The 21,851-nt window shown below is 42.5% G+C and overlaps 2 protein-coding genes across 4 annotated transcripts in view; one reads left to right on the top strand and one right to left on the bottom strand.

Annotated features, from left to right (window-relative positions):
* The window catches only part of gnb1l (guanine nucleotide binding protein (G protein), beta polypeptide 1-like), a 31,859-nt gene extending 29,148 nt beyond the window's left edge, over positions 1 to 2,711 (top strand). For both annotated transcript variants that reach the window (XM_061037329.1, XM_061037330.1), the window contains exon 7: positions 1,282 to 2,711. In XM_061037329.1, coding sequence (XP_060893312.1) covers positions 1,282 to 1,560 — 279 coding nt within the window. In that variant the 3' untranslated portion in view covers positions 1,561 to 2,711. The remainder of the gene's footprint in view (positions 1 to 1,281) is intronic.
* Positions 2,712 to 11,027: 8,316 nt separating this feature from the next.
* On the bottom strand, positions 11,028 to 21,540 carry tbx1 (T-box transcription factor 1). Of its 2 annotated transcripts, none has more exons than XM_061037285.1 (8): positions 20,933 to 21,540; positions 19,413 to 19,803; positions 17,042 to 17,143; positions 16,426 to 16,597; positions 15,426 to 15,581; positions 14,306 to 14,373; positions 13,522 to 13,622; positions 11,028 to 12,084 (listed from the first exon to the last, which is right to left on the bottom strand). In XM_061037285.1, exons 1-8 carry the CDS (start codon positions 21,114 to 21,116, stop codon positions 11,699 to 11,701), a joined length of 1,560 nt encoding a protein of 519 aa, XP_060893268.1. In that variant the 5' UTR covers positions 21,117 to 21,540; the 3' UTR covers positions 11,028 to 11,698. The 2 variants fall into 2 exon arrangements, with proteins under 2 accessions (XP_060893268.1, XP_060893269.1); XM_061037286.1 differs by having other exon boundaries at positions 19,413 to 19,752.
* Positions 21,541 to 21,851: the final 311 nt, after the last annotated feature.

The raw sequence follows: 21,851 nt of genomic DNA, 5'->3' as shown, positions 1-21,851 counted from the left end.
GGGAAGCAAAACAAACAAAAACAGACACTTAAACCCATCATTATCAGGCTGCTAATGCACACCAGATGTGGTGAGGAAGGGGGGCATACCAACTTCTTGAGGTAATAACAAAAGCTCCAAACAAGCTTTTGTTGTTTGGTCTAAATGGCTTCACACCATCAGCGATGAAGGTTTGATGCAGAAATAATGACATCACTGCGTTTGCTGCGTGTTTCTGACCACAGCTTCGTCTCTCTGTTTTGATCGGGGGGGACATTCCTCCCAGCTCCCCTCTCTGCCGTACATTCCACTTCCTCCACTCGGCCCTCGGCCTGGGGAGTACCTGGCTTATATCTTCCACATGCAGCCTGTGGACTGTTCCTGTCCTGGAACAGGAGCATGCAGATAAATTCTCTCCTCCCGTCCAAGACCATTAGTCTCTCTGGACACGACTTATGAAGTCAATTTTCCGCTGTCCAGTTTGATTTCTGCCCCCATATCCAGATGTTTTTATCCCGTCCTGCAGAGATCCCTACCCCGCATGGAAGAGCACGTTCGCTCCCCAGGAATGCCCTCGGCAGCCCCCCCCTTAGATAGCCATCTGAGTGGCCATTCATTATAATATGTCAGAATGTTGCCCCTTTAGAGAGATTGATACCGTCCTTGGGACACTGTAGATCACAGGGAGAGGGAGCTGTGGCTAATCTTTAGCAGGCAGACGCTACAACAGCATATTTATTGGGGTCTCTTCTCCCGCTGACCGGACCTTTCAGTCTTGAGTGTAATTCATCAGAAGGTGCTTAAAGCAACAAGGCCTCTGCAAACACGTATTTCAGCGAGATGGTCTCGCAAACTGTGACAAAGGTAACTCAAGTCAGTGGGGCTTGCAGAATAGCCACCCTCCCCTCCCCCTCCCCTAACTCCAAACCAAATAGTGGGATGCAGAGAGATGTGCTAGCAGCCCGCGTGCCGTAATGTTTTATGGCCGATGATTGAGTCCCAGGAGTCTCCAGCCAGGTTCAACAGACATCCAGCTTACACCTCAGTCATCAGATCAGCTGATCGTCTGACTGTCTGTGTTTGTTTTGGACTCACGTTCCTGGACAGCTTTGATTCATCGACTAATTGACCTCATTGTTTTGTCTCGGTTATTTTTGTCTCCTTATTTACATGCACAACACGCTCACTGGGTTATAAATTCCACTGACAGTCACCACAGTGACAGAAGTAGTGCTCGGCCTCTTGTGATACATGTTGAGGTGATAAATGGCTCAGATCCTCTTCCTCTTTGTGTTTTCACAGCTCCAGGATGATGTGACGCTGGTGAACGCCGGGGTTTCCCAGCTCTGTATCAGGGGGGATGGGAAACTCCTGGCGTCAGCAGGCTGGGACCATCGCGTGCGGGTGTTCGGGTGGAAGAAGCTGAAACCGCTGGCCGTGCTTCAGTACCACACCGACATGATGCTAAGTGTGGCCTTCTCTGACCACCAGGACCCCAGGCAAAGACTGCTGGCTGCCGGATCCAAGGACCAGCGGGTCAGCCTGTGGTCCATCTACAACGAGGGAGCTGACACTGGCTGAGCCTCGGAGCGCCGCGAGGGTTTAGAAACTCGTAATCAATACTTCCTGAACCCTCGTCTGTTCCAATTTTGGTCTGAGCTGACCAACGATTTAGTATTTGTGCAAAGCAACAGTTTAATATCTGCACCGCTCTCAAGTGAAAGACATTCACAGTACTGTCATTTTGTTTATGTTCCTAAAAAACTGTACAGTTAGCTCAGAGAGGGAGCTCAAGTTTCCTGACATGTGGATCTACAGACATTGTGAGAACTGACTGCTGACGAGATTTTAAAACTAAATCAAGACTATAGCTGAAGGTTCCTGTTTAATTAAAAATAACAAAGGAAGAAACAGAAACACACCTACATATTCATACATATTCACACGCCATTGATGGTTAAGTTTCTTGCCCGAGGAATGATCTTCATGTGGCTGCAGGAGCTGGGGATCAAACCCCCAGACCTAGACCGAGATGCCGGACTCTACCAACTGAGTCACAGATATTCCTCTGAGAGCTTATTTGAAGCTTCCACCTCAGTAATCTTAAAGCATAAGAAAATTACAAATACAAATACACAGCGTCAAAAACACTCTCTCTCTTTCTCTCTCTCTCTCTCTCTCTGTCACTCTCTCTCGCGCTCTCTCTCTCTCTCTGTCTCTCTCTCTCTCTCTCTCTCTCTCGCTCTCTCTGTCACTCACTCGACATCACTGATAAACACAAGCTAACTTGCAGCTTAATCATAACTAACTTCCCTGTCAACTTGAGGTCTGCAGATATTTCCTGCCGACGTTTCTTTCATCAGAGGGGGGAGACAGATTCAACAGAACATACCCGCTGTTGCCACGGTGATTGTTAACGTTATCTGTCATTATGTACAGGGACAATAAGTGAAAAAAAGTCTGGGAATATGTGTGTGCAGTCGTATGACCAAAATATCCAACATGTCCAAAAAAATCATCTGACTGGTCGTCGGGAGCAGTGTTTCTCAACTGGGGGGTCGGGACCAAAAAGTGGGTCACAAAGCCATTTCCAGTGGGTCCTTTTGGGGGGAATGGTCTATGATGTGTTTATTAAAAATGTTTGTTTTCTGTCACATGTTCTTCCATCTGAGGTCCAAACTGTTTGATTTTACATGAAGTAAAACTGAGCGGTTGAGAACGTTTCAAGAAGATTAGGGTCTTGATTTCTTATTCAGGAGTTCTTGGCGGGTCCTGAAGCTCGACCAGTCTAGAAGCTAACTCTAACTAAACCCTAATTGGTCTAGAGCAGCTCATCGGGCTGTGATGTGAAGCCATACCACTAGTTAATGAGGCCCGTGTTGATCTTTTCAGCCAGCTGTTTGCTGAGGTCTTTTGTGATCGCTCCACGCAGCGATGTGATTGTGTTGACTCGTCCCATAGGAGATTTGCTCCAGTGCATTTGAATTTGAGGCATATACGATGCACCTGAGCAACTATGTAATCTTGTGTTGTTATTTTAGCGGCTCTAAGCTCAACACACACGCTGATCTGTGAGCTGTATTTGTCAAACAAGGTCAATCACAGCGGGGGAATAAAGAGCAGAGAGAGAGAGAGAGAGAGAGATGTTGGTTTAGTGGAGGTGCTGAGCGGTAGATGCTCACCTTCATCAGCAGCATTGTTTCTCTTAGTCTTACCTCTTTATTAATGAATAAGATCAGCACTATTTAAAATAAGAAAATGGTAAAGGGACTTTCTTTTCTAGTCTTCTGACTACTCAAAGTGCTTTTACACCTCAGGTCACACCTACACATTCACACACTGGTGAAAAAGTAAAGGCAAAAAAAGTAAAGGTAGAAGCTGCTGTGTGAAGAGTCCATCAGTATTAACTCATCCATTCATACACATTCACACACTAATGGTAGAGGCTGCTGTGTGAAGAGTCCATCAGTATTAACTCATCCATTCATACACATTCACACACTAATGGTAGAGGCTGCTGAGTAAAGAGTCCATCAGTATTAACTCATCCATTCATACACATTCACACACTGATGGTAGAGGCTGCTGAGTAAAGAGTCCATCAGTATTAACTCATCCATTCATACACTGCTGACGACGCAGTGGGAGCATCTTGGGGTTAAGTGTTTTGCCCAAGGACACATTGGACATGTTGCTGCAGGAGTTGGGTATTGAACCCCCGACCTTCCAGAGAGGACAGACTACCAAGTGAGCCACAGCCACCCCAAAATCTGAAATAAAATGTTTTCATGTCCTTGGTCAGATGATTGTTACCGTCTACATTTCCCTCACATGCATCCCAAATACAGACGGGATCTTGTTTGTGAGCGTCCCAGAGAGAATCCAGAGGTGTTGTTTTTCTCTCCACTGTCTCTATTAATATCTGTGTGAGGCAGCGAGCAGCATGGCAGCCCGTTTGTTCCAGGAGCACGGTGCAGAGGGGGGGCCAAAGGCTTCAAACGCTCCATGTTCTGCTTCATAAAAAAACTGTGTCTCCTGGGATGACCCCGAATGGAGGCGCTCATCACGCTGTACAGGAAAGGCCTGAGAAATCAAAGAGCCAGACTCGCACAGCGGCCACCAGTCATTAGTGAGCAGAGGAAAGACGAGGTCATTTGCACGACAAGCTTCCGTGTGGTGGAAACAAAAAAGTGTGTCACTGCTGGGTTGGTTGTTTTTCTTGCTTTTTTATGTTATTGAGTCTTGTTCTTCAAACTTCCATAAATCATGTGTCATCATTTAAAGAAACATGGAATACTATTTTTTTAAATAATATTTTTAGTCTGTGCCTTTAATTTGTTTCACTTGTTCCCCGCAGAGCGCCCTCCATCCCTTTTGTCCCTGACCCCACTGCATTCACAAACAGCTTCCGAACTCCGCTGTTGACTTTGAACAAACACGGGAGGCGGCGTGGGCCTGCAGCTTCCGTCCGTCCTCTGATAAATCAAACGCCGCCAGCTCCCATCGGTGCAGATGTGTGCCGAGCCGAGCGGACGGCAACCCCCCCGCCGGCCTTTAGAAGTGCGAGGTGGGGAGGACCTCGTAAATCACTTCATAATGGATCATTTAGGAAGTCAATAAATGGACGGGCACAATAGAGCCTGTGCTTCACTTATCGCCTAACGTGTGTCTTCCTCGGCTCCGGGGGGTCAGAGGTCAGCCTGGCTTAGGGAGAGGACGTAATGCATTTGTTTTGTTGTTGATGCTGACACTTGCTAAGCCTTTGAGTTTTAGTCTCCAAACTGAACCTGATTATTTAGATAATATATATTTAATATGAAGAAAATTATCCTATTTTACAAGATCTCACCTCAGGCTTTGTGAATTAACACAAAGTACAAAGTTTCTTGTCATCGATGATGAATTTTTATGTCCCACATAAAATGCACCTCCACTTGTCTCTAAGTTTGAGAGGCTAAAGGGGGGGGGGGTATGAAACAGGTGTTCAGCTGTTTAAGTGGAGGCCTGTGGTTGGTTTACCTGAAATGTATTTTTAATAACTTCCCTCAGATCCTGCAAACAGCTGAGGCCTCTAAATCCAAACGTCCGCAGAGGTGGAGGGAGACAACGGAGATGCTGATCGACCGCTCACAACATATTTTCCAGATGCAGCTGAGTGCCAAATGATGCCTCTAGGTTGTACTCTCATCCGTCCTCTACCTCTTCATACTTCAATGCCGCAAAGTCCTGAGCACCATGTCTCCAGAAGCCTGAGACATCTGGGCACATGACGGCTCTTTAACCTGATTGGACGTGATCAGACGGATGCAGGTTGCTCTTTTTTACCTCTATGTGTTCTATCTTTGTGCATGTGTACCCAGGTTATTATCATGAACCAATACTTACAAAATAAGAAAAACTGAAATGTAAATACGTTTTTGTTTATTGAAACTCAAATAAGAAACTAGGCTTTATCAGATACATAACTAACTGAAACTCAGATCAAAGTAAAGCCATATTGTCCTTAGTTTTTGTCTTTTTTCAAAGGTTTATTTTGGGACTTTTTATTCCTTTAACGTAGAGACAGGACAGTGGATCGAGTCAGAAGAGAAAGAGCGAGAGAGAGAGAGAGAGAGAGAGGGGACAGACATGCAGGAAGGGAGCCACAGGTCGGATTTGAACATGCCCCCCCAGTGTTTTTAAAGATACACACTCAGTGATATCTTTTCCTGAACCATTAACAATTCAGAGACAACACAAATCAAATAAAACTGAACTAAAACAAAGCATTTTCAAAAACTAAAAACATTAAAATCAAATAAAAATGAAAGAGTCAAAACCAAATCAGAACTTATTGATACAGATTTGTTTATTAGGATAAACAGCTTGGGATGAACCATCTCGTTTCTGAGGGGGTCCTAGACACACAATACAGACAAGACAAAACAAAACAAAGACATTAAAATAACAGGAGAGACAAAAACAGGAGGACAAACAACACACAGACATCAGAGAGATGAACCTGATGACCACAAGGAGGCCTGGAACTAAGATTTGACGAGCAAAAGAAAATACAAATACAATCAAATATCTACACACACATACATATGGAGAATACACTGGATATGTAGTGCAATGTCTAAGGGTATTTAATAAAGAAGCGGTTATAATCTTGATGTGTTCAGATGTGACATGAGAAAGGCCACATGCTGATTCACTGAGTTTTGAGGTGTAATTCATTTTACTTCCTCCAGTAGGCGCAGTTTCTCTGGCTATAAAATCACGTCTTTTTTAAGTTTGCAAAGAGTTTAAAATATCTACATACCCTGGATAGTCTTCTGAGAATATATAAACAAGAGGAATATAATATAGCTCAAATCTGCAATGAACACAGGTGTGAAAACCTCGTAAGTGGGAGGCAGAACAACCTTGTAAGGAGCGGTGATGATGACTTCCTGTGCAGTCGGTTAACGTGATCTGTGACCTCTGGCTAAATGTCTTCATGTGGTCGACCTGTAGAGATGTGTGCAGTACGTGTGTGTAGTCTTTGTCTTTGTAGAGCCATTAAAAAATCTCCTCTCTGCCTGTTAAACTTTGTCCTTTCATGAGTTGAATTCAGAAAATCTGTTTTTAAGAGGACGTTCAACATGTGACATTTGTGATTATTCATACAAACAGCTCTGATCCCCTCTCAGCAGGACCCGATAAGACCTGGATGTCATGTCTATGAGGACCGAGTCATTCTGCACAGGTGTGATATACGACAGGAGAACATTTCATTTATAGATATTATTTGATGCAAAGTTAAACAACTTCAATACTAAAGATGGAGACAATAACAAACCTGAGGTTACTTCAGTATTAAAAGTTATTCTGTAATTAATCACAGCACAATTCATCAGCATATAAAGTAATTTAAAGTATGCAGTATACCTGTAACTTAATAATACAAATAAATTCCACTTTGAACAAATACTGAAGCCATGTTTTTGATCTAGGGGAGATTTTTCTCTGATTATTTAATTTGTTTGATTTTGTTCTTTTGAAGAAGTTCAATGTAGAGGAATACTTTGTTTTCTTTTTTTACTTTTACAAAGAACGAGGAAGGAAAACAAAAACCTGCCCTTTGTACAATTTTACGATGACTAATACATAAGTAGAAATGTTCTTTTTTGTCTTTATTTTACAATACAGTAATTTACTATAAAAACACACACATTCACATAATCCTCGTGTGAGTACAATCCACCCCACGTTTAACAACGGACAGAGAAACCAATCATTCAGGTCAACTTTAAGAGTCGAGGATCAACTCCAACATGATTCTTCAGACTCATACTGAGCGATAAAGACTTTAAAGTGGTCGAGTGTTCATGCATGAATGTACAGTTCTCTCTCTGGACTATTCCATAATTTTACTACATAAATTGAAACACGTCTTTGTTTGAATGTTGGTCTAAAATAATTCACCTTAAAATGATATTTTCTCCTGTATGTTCTATTAAACTATCTCCAGAGGTGCTGCTTGTCAACAGGCAACTGCTTGGGGGGCCCCAGGCCAGTAAGGGGGCCCCCCGAGGGCTGACAATCTTTAAACCACAGGCGTAGTTCAAACAGTGCAACTTTTGCAATGACAGTAGGAAACCTCCCTCTCGTTGCCCTGCTTTATCTCGTGCATTATTCCTGTTAAAAACACAGAAGGAACCTTTAGAGGAATTTTCTGTCTGGGAGTGAAAACAGCACAATGCTGGTTGGAGGGGCCCACAATATATTTTTGCCTATAGGGCCCCAACAGACTGTAGAATCACCACTGACTATCTCGTATTGTTTTTAACTCTTTCAGTGACACATATGAGCTCACTCTGCTCAGTAGAGTTTCACTAAAGTGTCTCGTTCACAGCTGAGCTCGACTTTAAAGAAGCGTTTGATATTACAGGCAGCATCGATATACTCCCTCCTCCTCTGATTCATCACGACCTCACTGTGCTGACTCAGCTTCATTTATAGATTATATTCAGAGGTGTAGTGGTGCCTGAAGAAGTAGGTATACTCTTCATTTTTCCCCAAAAGTGTCCGGTCCAGCAGAGGATAAACGGCCTCTGTTATAAACAGTGACATGTAAGACTCCTCAACGGGAGTAGGGATTGTTATGAAATGAACATTTACCACAAAAGAAGAGCAGGTTTTATCATTTTAACTGGCAAACAGACGACAGGATGAGACTACTACAAAGTCCCTTCACCGTCCAAGGGAAAACAAATTGCAGCATATACTACTGAATATGGTGAATCAGAGGGGATTTAGAAGTATACCCTGTAGACTGAAAAACAAATGTGTATACCCTTCACTACACCACTGAACATATAGAAATATAGGGTTTCTTGTTTTTGTTTTTAAATTGGCCTCCCTTAAAGTGTCTCCTCTGGCTGAAATGGAGGCAATAAACTCACTTTTTTTATAGGATATGCTTCCTTTATTTTACCTAAGTGTGCACAGATAGCCTACATTGTGATTGTTTTTTTTTCCACTGCGGTCAGTGAGGTCAAATGATCCTTCATAATACAGATAACAGCCTTTTACACGCGCATGGGCAGTCTAATTGATGTTTCTTCTGTGTTAGAAGAAACCTATAATTAGTCTCAATTTCACCTTTCGACCCCTCTCTCTCTCTCTCTCTCTCTCTCTCTGTCTCTCTCCCTCTCTCTCTCCTCTCGCGTGCGATACTCTTGCCAAAGTCCCCACGAGCCTCAGCGTGAAGTGGAGAAGATTAACGTCACAAACCATAAACCCGGTGTTATGTCGAGAACTGCATGCACCTCACAGGACAATCTAAACTATGGCAGACACATTTTCTACACTGCAGTATTTTTAATCCACAATTACATTTCCTCTGCAGACACTTCAGAGTGAAACACAGTTTGCAACTCATATTTACGCAGGATAATGAAAACGCTTTACAGACACTTCACGTTTATTACACACACTCTGACATCACAGCTTTGACCCCAGGAATGGGATGTAGACTATACCACCGCTCGGTGCCTGTGGAATTGGCAGGTATGCGTTTCTCCTCATAACACCGGCGCTGTCTCGTGGTCCTCCCCGGGATCTCAGCACCTGCAGCCCGGCGTCGGTCCACACCAGGCGGCCCCCTGACCGGACAACACAGGAACACGGAAACAGGTTGTATTAGATATTTGAGGGGGATACCCGGATGAAAAACAAAAAGAAAAACTCTTATAATTCCTAATTTAGCTGAATTAAAAAACCGAGGTAGGAAAACACTTAATTAATAAAAAAAAAGACACAAGTTATTCCTTTCTTAAAATAAATTGAGGCAGAGTGGAGTATTAATGAAGTAATTAGCTGCAGCATAGTATATAAATTAGCCCCAATCGAAACGGATAATTTTAACCTTTAAAGCCAGGTTTACTCAGGATATTTAATTCTAAATTTTGACCTAGGTCAGTAAACTATTTTTTTTTGAGACGTCATTATTGTCCTAATTGGCTTTGAAATAATTCCCATATAGCTTCAATGCTTTAGTGAGCGCGCACACAAACACAACACAATGATACACCCAATTAGTCGCGGCGTTTAAATGAGTGGAAACATTATTTAACCTTTGACACCTTTACAAGCCATTAAACAGTCAGGGGTCAGGCGCCCTCGGGCATCCTCTTCCCCTCCTCTCGGCTCCATGGCAAGGAAAAAAAACATACATTATTGAAAATGAATCATTAGGCTCTGTTTCCCGTGGTGAGGTGACACGCACAAATCCAAAAGCAGAGGTTTTTTTTTTTCTTTCCAGCGAGATTAACCTTGACAACAAAGCATTCCTCATAGGACTTCAAATAGGAGGGGGGTGGGGGGGGGGATAGCTGCAGATAGGAGCGCGTGACATCCTTAAAATATCATCACACTGTCCCATTAAATATGAGCGATGATTTCCTTTAGGAAAGAAGGGAAATGTAACTGATGTGGTGTTTTTTTCTTTCAGTTTGTATGAAGTGTTTTCACACACGTGTTTAGTAAATGCCAGTTAATTTGTGTGGCATTTTAAATACTAAGTTAAATACTGTGTTTGACGACCCCTAACCATTTCCTGTTTATGTGCTTTTATAGTTCATGTCTTAACCTTCCAGCTACCAGCAGCTCCTTACTTAATTTTCAAAATAAAAGCACACAGCAAGTAAAGTACTCTCAGCTTAAGAACAAATCAAAATAAAAGCCTCACAATTTGTCATTTTAAATGCAAAATAATCCAATTTTCAACACGTGATTAATCATGATTAACTATTTAAATTCAGCAATTTATAGGTGTGTAAAACTTGATCTGTCATGCAATTCAAAGTATGTGATCTGGAAACTGACTGTTAGCTGAACTTGCATTTAGATATCTGTTCATAGAGAGAGATTCAGAAGAAATACACCAACGTGTGCTGATTTGTGATTGGCCAATTTGAGCCAACAAACGTACTACAGAAACCAGGTCACCAAAATAAAGACCCCTGAGTACAAGTTTGAATGTTACATCTGTGAATAGAGATTCATATTAATTGCTACATTTACTACCACTTCCATAAATCTCACACCCTTATGTTTATTTTTTATTTTTTCATTTTAATCTTTGCCTTCAAAAATATGTTTTTGTACTCTTTTGTTCTGGATTTTATTTATCATCCACTGAAGTCTCTCCGTCTGAAATGTGTCCTAAAGTGTGTGAAGAAGTCGGGAGTTTGGCTGTTAAGAGACAGTGTGTGTGTGTGTGTGTGTGTGTGTGTGTGTGTTTTCTTTTACAGAACCAGGTGCAGACCTCAACGTTTGAACTTCAGTGTGTTCTAATGTTTAGACAGCCTCCAAGTCCTGATCACCAGTGAGAGCTGGAGCAGCCGACACCGCATCCCGACTCAACCGGGCAAATCCGGCCGGAGAAACCTGAACAATGCTATCAGTGAGGTACGCTTTCTTTACCCCCCCCCCCAGCAGCAGCAGCAGCACACACACAGCTTAGGAACTGAAGATCTGCTCATAGACTGCTTTTTTTTTCTTTTTATGAATTACACCAATTTAATGTTTATTTTACAGATACAGAACAGTCAGTCTGCTTCATTTATTTACTTTGAATTGCTGCAAGTCAGTGCCATGGTACAAACTTCTCAGAGCGGCCCGGGATGTTCACAACGTTTCAAAATCAAATCTAGTATTTTTTTTTCTTCTTCTCTCAAACAAAAACATTTCGATTGTGTTTCGACAGCCTCTCTCCTCTTCTCTCCGATGAGCTCAACATGCAAACATCTCGTCTACCTAGAAGGTCGATGGAGGACTATAATAACATATGGCTTTTTTTTTGAAAGCATTAAAAACAAGGCAAATCAAAAAAGTGCATTCAACACAAATAAAAGAATTCAATTCCAGTCTGTGATCAAAAAAAGTCAGAGTTAAGGAGAGGTCCCTCCTGTCTCCTGATCGACCGGCTCAATGTCCTGCACCGCTCAGTTAAGGAAGACCTGGCGTGGAGCTTTTAGCCTTTTTGGGGTTCAAAGGTCAAACAGTCCTCAGAGCAGGTGGCCGTAAAGGTTTCCTTTAAATAAATATGGCGGGGTTTATCCAGCCTGATGGACGCTCCCTGCGGGTTGTGTGAGCCGCCGACAGACAGACAGGACAGTGTTGCTTTTCCTGCCTCGCTCCCATTTCCCAGAGTGCTGTGTGCCGTTCTCCCCCCGGTGGAGAGCCGCCATTATCTGGGCCCGTAGTCATAGTTAGAGGGGCCGCTGGTGGCTGAGTACATGTTCGCTGTGGCGGGGTTCATGTGGTGATGGTACGTGTGTCCTCTGATACCGGGTAACGGGTAGGGCGACGGCCGGGTCTTGGCGCCCAGGTAGTGTTCGTAGGTGGTGGGGTACTTGTACGGGTGGTGATGGAGGGTGTCCGGTGGGAGGGCGTGGTGGTCTGATCGAAGGTCGTGGGGAGGGCTGGGTCTGCCGCCACTGGTGAGCGGGACGGCGTGGAGGCCTCCTGGGACGGGCAAGGCGGGGCTGAGGACCCGGGACATGAGCTGGTGAGCCGGGTCGGCGTGTATAGGCGTGCCGCTCGGGTCTCGCTCGTACTCCCGCCTGCTGTCCTCTGCACAGAAAGAGACAGGAGGAGAGTCAGACGACATGGAGGGCACAGTCTGAGTCTGAGTTTAACTGGTTAGAGCTGGGACATGCATCCAGTTTCACTTATAGAATAGAATTACTTTATTGATCCCAAACTGGGAAATTGTGGTGTTACAGCAGCATGTCATGAAAACAAATAAAACAATATAAGAATAGATACATAAATAAACACTTAGAATATAAAAAAAATAAGAATAGGAAGAGATTTATACATCAAGGATTTAACTTAACATTCCTACTGGTTAAAAAAATGAAAAATGAAATACAACATTTATTCAGGCTTGTCAACTCAATGTAAAAATATTTGCTGGAGGTAAGAAGTTGGGATATTTGTTGTCCCACGATCATGAAAACAAGAGAATTAAACGATGACCTTGGCTACGTTTAGGTCGAAGGTTTTGTCCTGTTTGGTAAATGTTTCAAAATGTTTGTTGTTAGATTTTTAGCCACAAGAGTTCCTTACCACCACCTCAAAAAACAGACTTAATCAGTTTATTATTATTTTAGATTTTTAAATTGTATGTAATAATTGCATAATGTTAATTTGTATTTGCTTGTTTTTCAAAGTGTTCAGAGTGTTTAGTTCGCTAAATTCACGAGATGCAGATGTGATAAAATCCACAATCTTGTTTCATTTAAAAATAGTCATGATTATGATTCTTGCCCTACTTCTGACCTGTGACAGATTCCAATGATACACGTTTTGTTTGTTTTTACAAGTAGCACATTCTGCACTTTGTCCTGAAGTATAATAATACAACTGACTGACGGTGTTATCGCCATGGAGATGGTATTTATTACTAGTCATGTTATTAAAGCTGTGTTTAGATCTTTTGAGAGATTTAAAGGCTGCAATATAATCATCAGATAAAAACATGATGTGAATTTATGTTTATGTGAAATAAATTGTCGAATAAAAATAAAAAATGAAAAAACTTAAATTGTAAAAAACACAAATATTTATATTTAAAAAACTGATTTAGAAATTTTAATATTAGAAAACAGATACACAGTGAGTAGAAAACCTATTTATAAAATCTTCTCTCTGAAGCTTTTTGAAGGTGAAACTTGCAGAAACTTTAATAATTATTTCTATTTTTTTTTTTAAATGTTGTTACTGAAAGGATGAATTAAATCTTTATAAATGAATTATTGCAGGTAACATGACCTCCATCATGTCGGGCAGTGGGTGACTCTGACTGGCTGATATTTGATGTTTAATTAAAAGCCGGGTCTCGCTGTTTAATGCATCATAAATGAAGGACACAACATGAGCTGAAGTTTGAATTCTACTGAAAGAATAAATCCTGACTGAAACGCTGAGAGGTTAAACGCGGCTGAGTCGTGTTTTTTTAAATAACAGGCACGAGTTGTGAGATGAAACAAAGGGCGTGCTGCAGACCTTTCTCGGAGCCGTTCTGCTGCGGAGGGGACGACATCGGGTTTCTTGTTCTGGCAAAGGCACTCATTATTGGCAGAGAGCCGGGCCTGTGATTCCTGGGCCTGCAACAGAAATGAAGGGTTAGGTTACAGTCGCGTTTAATGGAAAAGTCAATGGTTTCTTTCTTAAATATATAAAAATGATGAATGCACATTTAAGAGTTTACTCTCATGCATGTAATGAGCATTTACACATCGACAGCCCCCCCCCCCCCCCCCCCCCCCCCCGGTTTACAAAGGATGAATGTGCAGCTGCTGATTACATGACTCAGATTGTCCTGTGCTATAAAAGCATCCAAAGTTTTCATTAACTTCGACATAATCGCTGCATGTAATGCTTTTAAAGAAAGTTTGCAGAGCAGGACAAACAGCATGTGGAGTAAGTCTCGTCATGGCTGCACGCCGCCTGAGTACACCAGATGGGTGGCTTTTTACAACATTGTGACACACACAGGAGAGTCCGGTCATTTGTCAGTGACAGAAAATCACAGTCGATTGACTCTCACACAATACCCAGTGATTTCTAAACTTCATGCCGCTCATTGTTTTCTTTCATGTTGCAAACTCCACCCATCTGAGAGATAAGTGAGATAAAACAAACTGCAAATCTATTTTTGCAAAATGCTTCTTCACATTTTGTTTTTACACCGTGTGGGAAACCTGCCAGTAAAGAGTGTGTGTGAGTGTGTGTGTGTGTGTGTGTGTGTGTGTGTGTGTGTGTGTTTAGTCTGAGTGTGAGCACTCACCAGTCCTCCGGGTCACAGTCCCTGAAGCCCTTTGCAAACGGGTTGCTGGCTATCTTCAGCTGTGTGATCTGAAATCCAGAGCAGAGCAGAAAATAAACCACACTGTACGTTTAATAAATGTACTCATTGCATTCAAAATCTATTGTTAATTCAAATGTTAAAATCGTCTGCTCTTCCTTTAAATAAATAAAATATATGTCAGCAGCACAAAGCTGTTTTTAATTCAAAATCATATTTAAAAAATATTCACACATTTTATTACTGATGTTGTGTACATCTGTGGCATCATATCTAATATTAAAAACAAATATTATATAACATCAAGATGATGCACAGCTTTAAATCATAAGTTCACCTCTGACCTCTTCTGTAACACTTCACACTGTATGTAGGTCACCATTTGTAGGTTTCCTTAAAGGAACAACTCAGTCTCAGTTTTATTCATAACCACCTCTTCACTAACTCTCTCAACATCATTATTACTTTACTGCGTTTTAAATTCGAAGATCATTGTTTTCACGTTGTCTCTATTTTTCCACACTTTAAACAGCAGCCCCCTTGTGTGTTTTTTCTGCAGCCATCCGGACATCAAAGAATAATAACCTCTAACGGAATCAAATGATATAATCCTCCACAGCCTGATCACCATGCGGAATTACTAAAAATAACAATTACGCAGCGACAAACTTTACTGAGATATCGCAGATAGGAACAGAGTTGTATCTGATGTTTCACTCGCTACGACTAAACGGATCTGATGTGTAAATCTAAGCAGACGCCGAAGCTGATGGAGGACAGAGCAGAGGCAAAGCATGTAAGGAGCACGGCTGTGCGTAAACAGCAGAGGCAACATTTACGCACAAAAAAAAGCGCGCTAAGACTTTTATACTCAAAAACAATTACTGTCCCACAGTGAAAAAAGCAGAAATCCACTTCACTAAAATTTAGTGAATCTTAATTTTTTGATCAGATGTGTGTTCCGATCATTTTCTCTCCCTGTACGCATGACGTTTGAACATATTTAAAGGCCTTTAGAATCAGGTCACATGAACCTGCTGTTTGTCTCTGCACACTAAACACACGGTGTTAGTTTGCCACACTTTAAAGACAGACTTCTTACCCGGTGGTTCTGGTACGCTGTGACCGCCGTGAAGCGGGTCTCCTCAAAAACAAAGGTTTTGTAATTCTCCTCGGCGTACTTCTCGCTGTCTTTGCGGGGGTCCACATACACCACGTGGAACCGGGGCTGGTAGCGGTGCATGGAGTTCAGGATGATCTATAAAAGAAAAAAAAAACAGAGGACTCATCAGAACTCAGACATTATTTTGTTAACAAGCCGACAAGCAGATCCTCTGGTGTGGTCACAAGATTGTGATAAATAAGAGCTATAGAATTAAAAAACGGCGATTACGCACAAAATAATAATAAAAAAATAAAAAATCATAAAGTCTTAATGAAGCTGTTAATTAATATGAAAAGCATGCACAGTCAAGATGCATGACTATGTGTGGATGTTTTTGCAGGTTTGGTCAGTACTACTTATTTAAAAAAAAAACCTGACGATGTTTAGTGTCGAAATATGAACATCTAAATCTTTAAAGAACAGTAAGGAAGATTTTATCAGGATATCCATTAACTCAGATGGAAAAAAATAAACTGATTCATCCTCATTTTCATCCTGCAGCCCTGAGAATAATTCGATAGATTCTCTAATATTAAAATAAATCTCGTTTTCTTTGCGCTTTGAAAGTGACGCACAGAGAGACGCAGGAGGATCAAGAGGTCGGGATGAAATTGTTTCCAGTTCCGGAGTTAAACCTGCTGTGTAGCGCAGTTTTGTGGATTGAAAGCAGCCTTTGAGGAACAGCTGCCTTCTAATTAAAATATCTGACTTCTAATTAAAAATGTAATTATTTTCAATCAATCAATTTACTAAAGAATAAAATGTTCAGCCTCCGTGTAAGGTAATGTTTAAAAGATGTGTTTAAAGTTGTTTTGCATATTAATGACTCCTTTAAGCGTCGATAACATCTTAAGCTGTGACTAAATAATGCACCTCGTTACGGTGAATTAAATGATGCAGCCTCGCTGAATCCTTGACTGACTTATTGCGCACTCACATGGCCGTTGTCATCCAGCAGGTTGTTGGTGAGTTTCAGTTTATCGAAAGAGACGATCTGCTTCATCCACTGTGCGCCTTTCGCCGGAGAGTCCGGGTGGTAGTGCACCCTGCCCGGTGTGGCGGGGTCCGCCTTACCGGCAACGAGCCACGAGGAGCTGTGGAAAGCATACCTGCAAGAGCGAAACAAAAAAACCCAGTTAGACTTAAAATGTCGACTTAATTTCCGACATGATTCACGTCACTAAAACCCGGACGCTCACAAAAAAATCAATTAAAAGTCGACAACACAGTGGGGCTTTTCCAAAACAATAACCCTGATAATGTAGGAAATATTTCACATATTGCATTATGTCAAATATAACATAATTTCGGGCACCAATCGATTAATTGTAAATATATTCCTAAAGGTTTCATTTAGAAAAACGCTGCGTAAAAACACAATACTGTATTTTTTTTTATTTTGCTGTGGGATTAATTTCTGCAGAGTGCATACTGTTTGTTCAGCTCAATAAAAAAAACACATAACATATTTAATGTTCCTCACTGTTTTCTTGGCAGATCACGTGTGTGTTTCTGTTTAAGGTGCCATACAGCCCACGTGTCCAAAAAGTTACCTGTAACGTTTGTCGTCCACGGGCAGGAAGTCCATCAGGAGCATGTAGTCGGACATGGGATCCATCCCAAATATTTTGACTTGGAAAGTTGGAAACATTCTCCTGGAAAAGGGGAAATAAAAACAAGAGAGGAGCTATTAAATATAACTTTTTGCATTTGTAGCTGCAGCTGCATGAAGGGTGCACATTTACTTTGTTTGTCCCACTTTTTTACAACGGGCTCATTTGTGTGTTTTCATTGCTTTTTGTAAGTGTTTCTAATGAGTCAGAGGAGCCGAAATATTTTACACAGAAATAGCCGCGTATTAGCAGAGCGACCGGCATGTAGCTCCCGGCCCACAGAGCCTCCCCCTCGGCCCGAGCTGGAGGCTACAAGGAGACTGAAGCCTGCAGCGATTAGAAACGACCTGAGGCAGTCAGTGCGTAAAAAAATCTACTTAATCTGAATGCAGCTTCGGGTCTGTTGTTCTTTTCTCTCTATAGATCTTTTCTGCTGTTTTGATGAGTTCCAGACACTTAAAGACACACACACACACACACACACACACACACACACACACACACACACACACACACACACACACACACACACACACACACACACACACACACACACACTTCAATCTGCCTTATGTCGAGGTGATTTTTAGAGAGTGCTTGTTTTTAAGTTTACATTTTTTTTAAATCAGGAGAAATTTACACTTCAATCCTTCCTTTAAAAGATTTGTTTTCTGAATGCAAATGCAATGGAATTTAATTAATTTATAATAAATATATTCTCTGATTTGGGCCTAGAAATGAGAATAGTGATTTTAGGGACGTTTTACTTTTAGTGCTGGTGTTATATGTGCAACAGGTTCGTCAGCGCCATTTCTTCTCCCCCCTCCATTTCACGCGGGTCACTATTCAGACTAGATCCATATCCCCCAAAGAACTTCAGCCGAAAGTTGAGTAATCCAGCGAGTCAGTGAAAGGGAGCCCAAAATCAACGCCCAATTAACGTCAGTGTTGTGGCTAGGTGAGGCTGAAGGAGCTCTTAAAGTGCTCTGCTTGCTGATCTCCTTTCTCCTGACAGACAGCAGCGCGGGGAAACTCAATCCTTCACTTTCAGGATTAAATCAATTATCTCATGCCTCTTTGTATTACTGCTCCGAAAACATGACAAACACCTTTAGATAAAAGTAAACGGAATATTTTAGAGCTGCATTTTATTGGCTCTCAGCGCGGGTCAGAGGTGAACGCTGTGAGAATTCAGTCCAGCGCGAAGACACAAAGTATTATTCTACGCTATAAATGACCCTCTAATTATTCTAATAATTAGAATAAATAAAGTCGAGGTCATATATCCCTTTAACTGACCCTTAAAAAAATCAGAACCAGATTTCGGTGTATTCACGCAGCTTATGTAACCACAGATGATTTTTATAGACTAAAGAGGAAAAGGGAGGGGGGCAGACAGACACTCCTATAATGAGGAAATAAGAAAGAGTAAACACGTGTCAAGGCTGGAATAAAAACAAAACTGCAGAGCTGTAATCGTCTCTTGTGGGGTCTGATCTTTAATTTGAATCAAATAAAGGTTAAAAAAAAACACCCTGTTCCGTGTGAGAGCGCTGCGTAAAAGTTAAAGACTGACGGCGGAGGAACCAGCCGAGGGCCAGAGTAGTTCTTATTAAATCCATAAAAAGCAGGCAGGATCAGACCGTCACGGTGTTTTAGCACGCACACACACACACACACACACACACACACACACACACACACACACACACACACTGACACATCCATATTTGTGCTGATGCGTTTGGTTTAGACTTTAAATCATCTCCTGGTCAGAAGGCCTGCTCTCGCCTGCACAGCTTTTTATTAAATATATCTCATAAAGTCCAACATAATGACGCAAAGGTGACGTTTAATTCATCTGGATATAAACAAACATTTGAGGGAATGTTTGTGTTATTGTGCAATAGAGTTTTACCAGTTTGATCCCTCGTGTGTTATCTTAGTGTAAAAAACAACAACAACAACAACTTCAAGCATAAGAAATAATAGTGTAAAAACAAGTTCTTAAATAAAATCTATGGATTTGTGTGTATAAAACACGTTTGTCTTTGATTTGATGACTCTGCAATAACAAATGTTCAGTTAAACTGAATCTATATTGAGAAACATGTTCCGTAAATGTCCTCGCTCTTGATTGCTGATAAAATAAATTTAATTTAGCACATAAAAGCTGCAGTTTAGTTTTTTTGTGGCATGATTTTTCCTTAATCGAACAGTCCTAATGTTGCGTGTTTAAAGAGTGTGCTCTCTTCTGCAGTATTTGTCCGGTCTACTTTCGGTGTGTGTCCCGTGTGGACTATGTGCTCACCTGCCAGCCTTAGTAACGATCATCTCCGTCCCCAGCTGATTAAACTCGTCCCATAAAGCTTTCATCTCCAGCTGCACGTTAATGTTGGCCACTTTGGGGTTCTTCTTCACCAGACTTTTGCTGTTCGGCGTGGAGTTGGAGGACGACGACGAGCAGTTGGGAGTCCCGTTGTCGCTCGGCGGGGCCTGGCCCGGGTTAGACCCCGGGTAGTTGTAGTTGTGCTGGGCGGCCGGGCACGGCTCGAAGTGGGACTCATGTTGGCTGTAGGGGTCCCCGGGGGACGGAGAGAGGTGATAGCCCCCCGGCGTGTTGAGGCTGCTCAGGCTGCTCGTCGTGAAGGCTGCAACATCGCAAAAATGGGACAGCTGCGTCAGCCACGGGCTGGATATGGCTGAAATCATCCCAAAAGACTGGATTTACTAAATATGCCGTGCACAGAAGTCGGTAATAACACAGAGGGTAAAAACAGAAGCAGAATTCAGCGATCTCCAGACGAAGAAGTCACACACGAGAGCAACCCTTTCGCTTTAAAAGTTTCCGTCTCGACAGCGTTTTAATTCCTGAGATTGCATCCGCTGCCGGCATAATACAGCCTACCGAATGTAAAACAGATAATCGTCAGAATAGAGACGTAAATGTTCCCAAAAAAGTGCGCTGCTCGCGGAGAAAGCCTGCTTCACGCAGAAAGGAGCTGTGAGCGTTTCTCCTGTGGATCGATCACGCTCTGCGCGGCCTCTGCTGTGCACTGCTGCAGTGTGTTACACTGCAACCCTGCCTCTTCTCTTATCTGACGCAGAGGGCCTCCCCTTTGCGATAAAACCGGTTCTTATTTCTATTTAGATAAGGAACTTCAGGTAATGTGCCTTTTCCTCGCCTTGGGACGAGACTGATTGACAGTGAAGTGCGCCCCCTTTTAATGGCCTTTCCGGCACCCATTTAACTTCTGGATAAGGGTATCGCCCACATCACCCCCGTCAGCAAACAATAGAGGATCTGCTCGTCCGATCGGAGGGTAAACGGTCTACAAGGTAAACACACATTGATTTGCATGAACAAACAAACAGGTGACTTTTGGACAAATAGACCCCTGGTATGGATATACACCTCCCTCCGAGCTGGAAATGCGCATTATGGTCTGTTTTCACCATTACGCACAGGGCACCAGTGTAAACCCTCCTCCTACTTCGTTTTCAATCTTTGTGACTCTGTTCGAATTAAAGCTGACGCTTTGTGCAACGCTTTGGGCTTTAGGAATGGGAAACTTTTTTTTTTTACTCTCTGGCTGCTATGTGTGCATACTTCTACTTGACAGGACTAAATTAATATTATTTTAGGGTTGTTTATTTAACCACAGTTTGATTTGTGCACACATAACAACACTGATATGTTGTTTTGCGCTCTGATAATGATTGTGCGTTTTGGTGAAGTCGATTAACCGAACAGACGCAGGAGTGTTACGTAATCTTGGGTGAGATGTAAAGAGGCCATGGCAGCTCTATGGGCATCAAAAACAGATTTACCTTCCATTTCCCGGGTGACAGTGCTGTAGTGCATTTTAAAGGAGCTGTGGCTGTGCGGGTCTGGCTTGTCCAGGCCGGCGCTCTGTTTCTGAAACGCTGCGTTTCCTGCTTGCTCTGCAGCCGAAATCAGAGAGGCAATACTGAAAGCATTCGCCTTTGGAGAGAGGGGACCTCCGTCGTCCATAGGCAAGGGCTCGGGTCGGGAAAAGCCGTCCCTCCTCCTCCTCCTCCGCTTTCCAACCGCACAGAAAGCAGGAGAAGGCAGCTCACCACGGAGAAGATCATGCGCCAAAAATGGGGTTTTTCACATTCCGCCCCCGGAGCTCCGAGTGTGCGAGACTCTGAGCTGGACTGTTCTCAGATTATTCTCCCCGCTGCTATTGTGAAGACGTCAAATGCTCCACGGTGCTCCGATTCATCTGATGAACTTTTAAACGCGTCCCGGTGTCAAAACAAAGTTCATCCGCAGAGAAGAGAAGAGAGAGAGAGCGCTTCCCTTGTTGCTCCTCCGGTCGATGTCGGGGTGGTGTCATCTGAGTCCTGCCTTGAGGAGAAGCTACTACTGCAACGAGAATGTCAAAAGTGAGCAAGATCCACGCCTCCCCTCCCCTGCACCGCCAGGGAAAAAAAAGGTGTCTGCAGCTCCGCACTGGATGTTTTATTTCAATAAGACCGTGTCAGTCATTTTACTTCGACTCCAACGTCATTGCAAAAGTCCGGCGTCAAAGTGCGCCACTTTTCCAGTAAATTATGGGCTTATATGTACGTTTGCATATTTTAACAGCCTGAGCCCGGATAGAGCTGCCTGCTGCTCGAACATCAGGGGCTTGTACGGGAACATTCACTCTGAATGTGCAGAACTTAAAAAAGCAGAATTTAAACACAAAGACATAATAAAACTTCACGTTGTGTCCTCAAA

This window comes from Labrus mixtus, chromosome 5 (assembly GCF_963584025.1).
Source record: "Labrus mixtus chromosome 5, fLabMix1.1, whole genome shotgun sequence".
NCBI lineage: Eukaryota > Metazoa > Chordata > Actinopteri > Labriformes > Labridae > Labrus > Labrus mixtus.
The sequence above is the reverse complement of the archived record's forward strand: the minus strand, read 5'-3'. Positions and strand labels throughout refer to the sequence as shown.

Bases quoted from the DNA above. Each gene is read 5' to 3' on its own strand.
- tbx1 (XM_061037285.1), bottom strand. From the start codon at position 21,116: ATGGACGACGGAGGTCCCCTCTCTCCAAAGGCGAATGCTTTCAGTATT. The intron at 15,582-16,425 runs GTGAGTGCGCAA...TTTCTTTTATAG, and splicing joins TGCTGGATGACAACGGCCAT to ATCATCCTGAACTCCATGCA. The intron at 13,623-14,305 runs GTGAGTGCTCAC...TTTCTGTTGCAG, and splicing joins GACTGTGACCCGGAGGACTG to GCCCAGGAATCACAGGCCCG.